General features: G+C 50.4%; 1 protein-coding gene across 1 annotated transcript; it reads left to right on the top strand.

Moving 5' to 3' along the window:
• Positions 1-257: 257 nt before the first annotated feature.
• Positions 258-1,698, top strand: LOC109373282 (glyceraldehyde-3-phosphate dehydrogenase-like). The gene is made up of 2 exons (XM_019627020.1): positions 258-1,119; positions 1,522-1,698. Exons 1-2 carry the CDS (start codon positions 258-260, stop codon positions 1,659-1,661), a joined length of 1,002 nt encoding a protein of 333 aa, XP_019482565.1. The 3' UTR covers positions 1,662-1,698.
• The last annotated feature ends 478 nt before the right edge of the window (positions 1,699-2,176 follow it).

The raw sequence follows: 2,176 nt of genomic DNA, 5'->3' as shown, positions 1-2,176 counted from the left end.
TTTTTTGACATTCATATCAGACTGGAAGCTATTTTGGAGCAAGAGGCATAGGAACTCTTAGCATTCTGGCCACTTTCTAGTTTTGAGTTACTTCTAGACTTTCGGGATATGATTTGAATGAGAATGCCACGGAACAAGCATGACTGTGCTTTTGGTCACAGATGAATTTTAAAAATACTACGTGTGGGCTCTCTGCTCCTCCCGATCGACAGACAGCCGCGTCTTCCTGCGCAGTGCCAGCACGACCCTGAGGCACGATGGTGAAAGTTGGAGTGAACGGATTTGGCCATATTGGACGCCTGGTCACCAGGGCTGCTTTTAACTCTGGCAAAGTAGATATTGTCGCCATCAATGACCCCTTTATTGACCTCAACTGCATGGTCTACATGTTCCAGTATGATTCTACCCATGGCAAGTTCAAAGGCACAGTTAAGGATGAGCATGGGAAGCTTGTCATTAATGGAAAGACCCCTACCATCTTCCAGGAGAGAGATCCCACTAACATCAAATGGGGTGTTGCTGGTGCTGAGTATGTTGTGGAGTCCACTGGTGTCTTCCATACCTTGGAGAAGACAGGGGCTCCCTTGAAGGGTGGAGCCAAAAGGGTCATCATCTCTGCCCCTTCTGCAGATGCCCCCATGTTTGTGATGGGTGCGAACGATGAGAAGTATGACGAGTCCCTTAAGATCGTCAGCAATGCTTCCTGTACCACCAACTGCTTGGCCCCCCTGGCCAAGGTCATCCATGACAGCTTTGGCATCGTGGAGGGACTCATGACCACAGTCCATGCCATCACTGCTATCCAGAAAACCGTGCATGGTCCCTCTGGGAAGCTGTGGCGTGACGGCCGAGGGGCTGCCCAGAACACCATCCCTGCTTCTACTGGGGCTGCTAAGGCTGTGGGCAAGGTCGTCCCTGAGCTGAACGGGAAGCTCACTGGCATGGCCTTCCGTGTCCCTACCCCCAATGTGTCGGCTGTGGATCTGACCTGCCGCCCAGAGAAAGCTGCCAAATACGATGAAATCAAGAAAGTGGTGAAGCAGTCATCAGAGTGCCCCCTCAAGGGCATCCTGGACTATACTGAGGACCAGGGTGTTTCCTGCGACGTTAACAGTGATACCCACCCTCCCACCTCTTTTTTTTTTTTAAAGATTTTGATTGGGGAATTGGGGGATGGGAACAGTGCTGGGGAATTGGGGGAAGGGGAACAGACAAGTTGCTGTCTTTTTGGCACCATCATTGCACTCTTCCCGGGCGAGGCAGATCAGTCGCCGGCTTCTGGACCGCCACTCACGGCAGCTGCTGGCCGCTCACGCTGCTGCTGGCTGCTTGCCATACACGGTAGCCCATGGCAACCCACTGCAGCAGTGACTGCAGCCTATGCTGTCGACTCCAAGTTGAGCTGTTGTTCAGCATCTCAGCTGTGGAGGGCAGTGTCACTGGCCTTCATATGTGGGATCCAAACTGGGGCCCTCTGGAGTCCCAAGCCAGTTCTTAACCAAGGCGCCACTCGGCCGGCTCCCCACTCTTCCACCTTTGATGCTGGGGCTGGCGTTGTCCTCGACAACCACTTTGTCAAGCTCATTTCCTGGTATGACAATGAATTTGGCTACAGCAACAGGGTGGTGGACTTCATGGTCCACATGGCCTCCAAGGAGTAAGAGCCCCCGGACCACCAGCCCCAGCGAGAAGAGAGGCCCTCAGCTATCAAGGAGTTCTTTTTCCAAATTGATCCCCTAACACACTGAGAATCTCCTGACCTCCAGTTTCCATCCCAGACCCCCTGAAGAAGGGGAGGGGCTGAGGGAGCCCTACCTTGTCATGCACCATCAATAAAGTTCACTGTATCCAGTCAAAATAAATAAATAAATAAATAAAAATAAAAATACTAAGTGTGTTGATAAGTTCAGGTAATGTTGATGTAATGAGAAACAAACAGCATCTTCCTTGTTTTTACACAGATAGTTTCTGTGGGACGACTCTGAAGAGTGCTGTATGCCATGTCCCATGGAAGCTGGCTCTCCATGAGCTTTAGAGATCTGGAAAACAAATTTAGTTTGTGTAACTCTGCATTGGAGCTATTTGTTGTGTGTGTTTCTTTCAAGCCAAATATGTGGCCCAAGATGAATCAAGAGGCCAACATTTTAGCTATTTCATCTTTAAAAAGGGAAACGGA

Source organism: Hipposideros armiger, unplaced genomic scaffold, assembly GCF_001890085.2.
Source record: "Hipposideros armiger isolate ML-2016 unplaced genomic scaffold, ASM189008v1 scaffold_700, whole genome shotgun sequence".
Lineage (NCBI taxonomy): Eukaryota > Metazoa > Chordata > Mammalia > Chiroptera > Hipposideridae > Hipposideros > Hipposideros armiger.
Note: the sequence above shows the minus strand (reverse complement) of the source record. Positions and strands in the feature narration are given on the sequence as shown.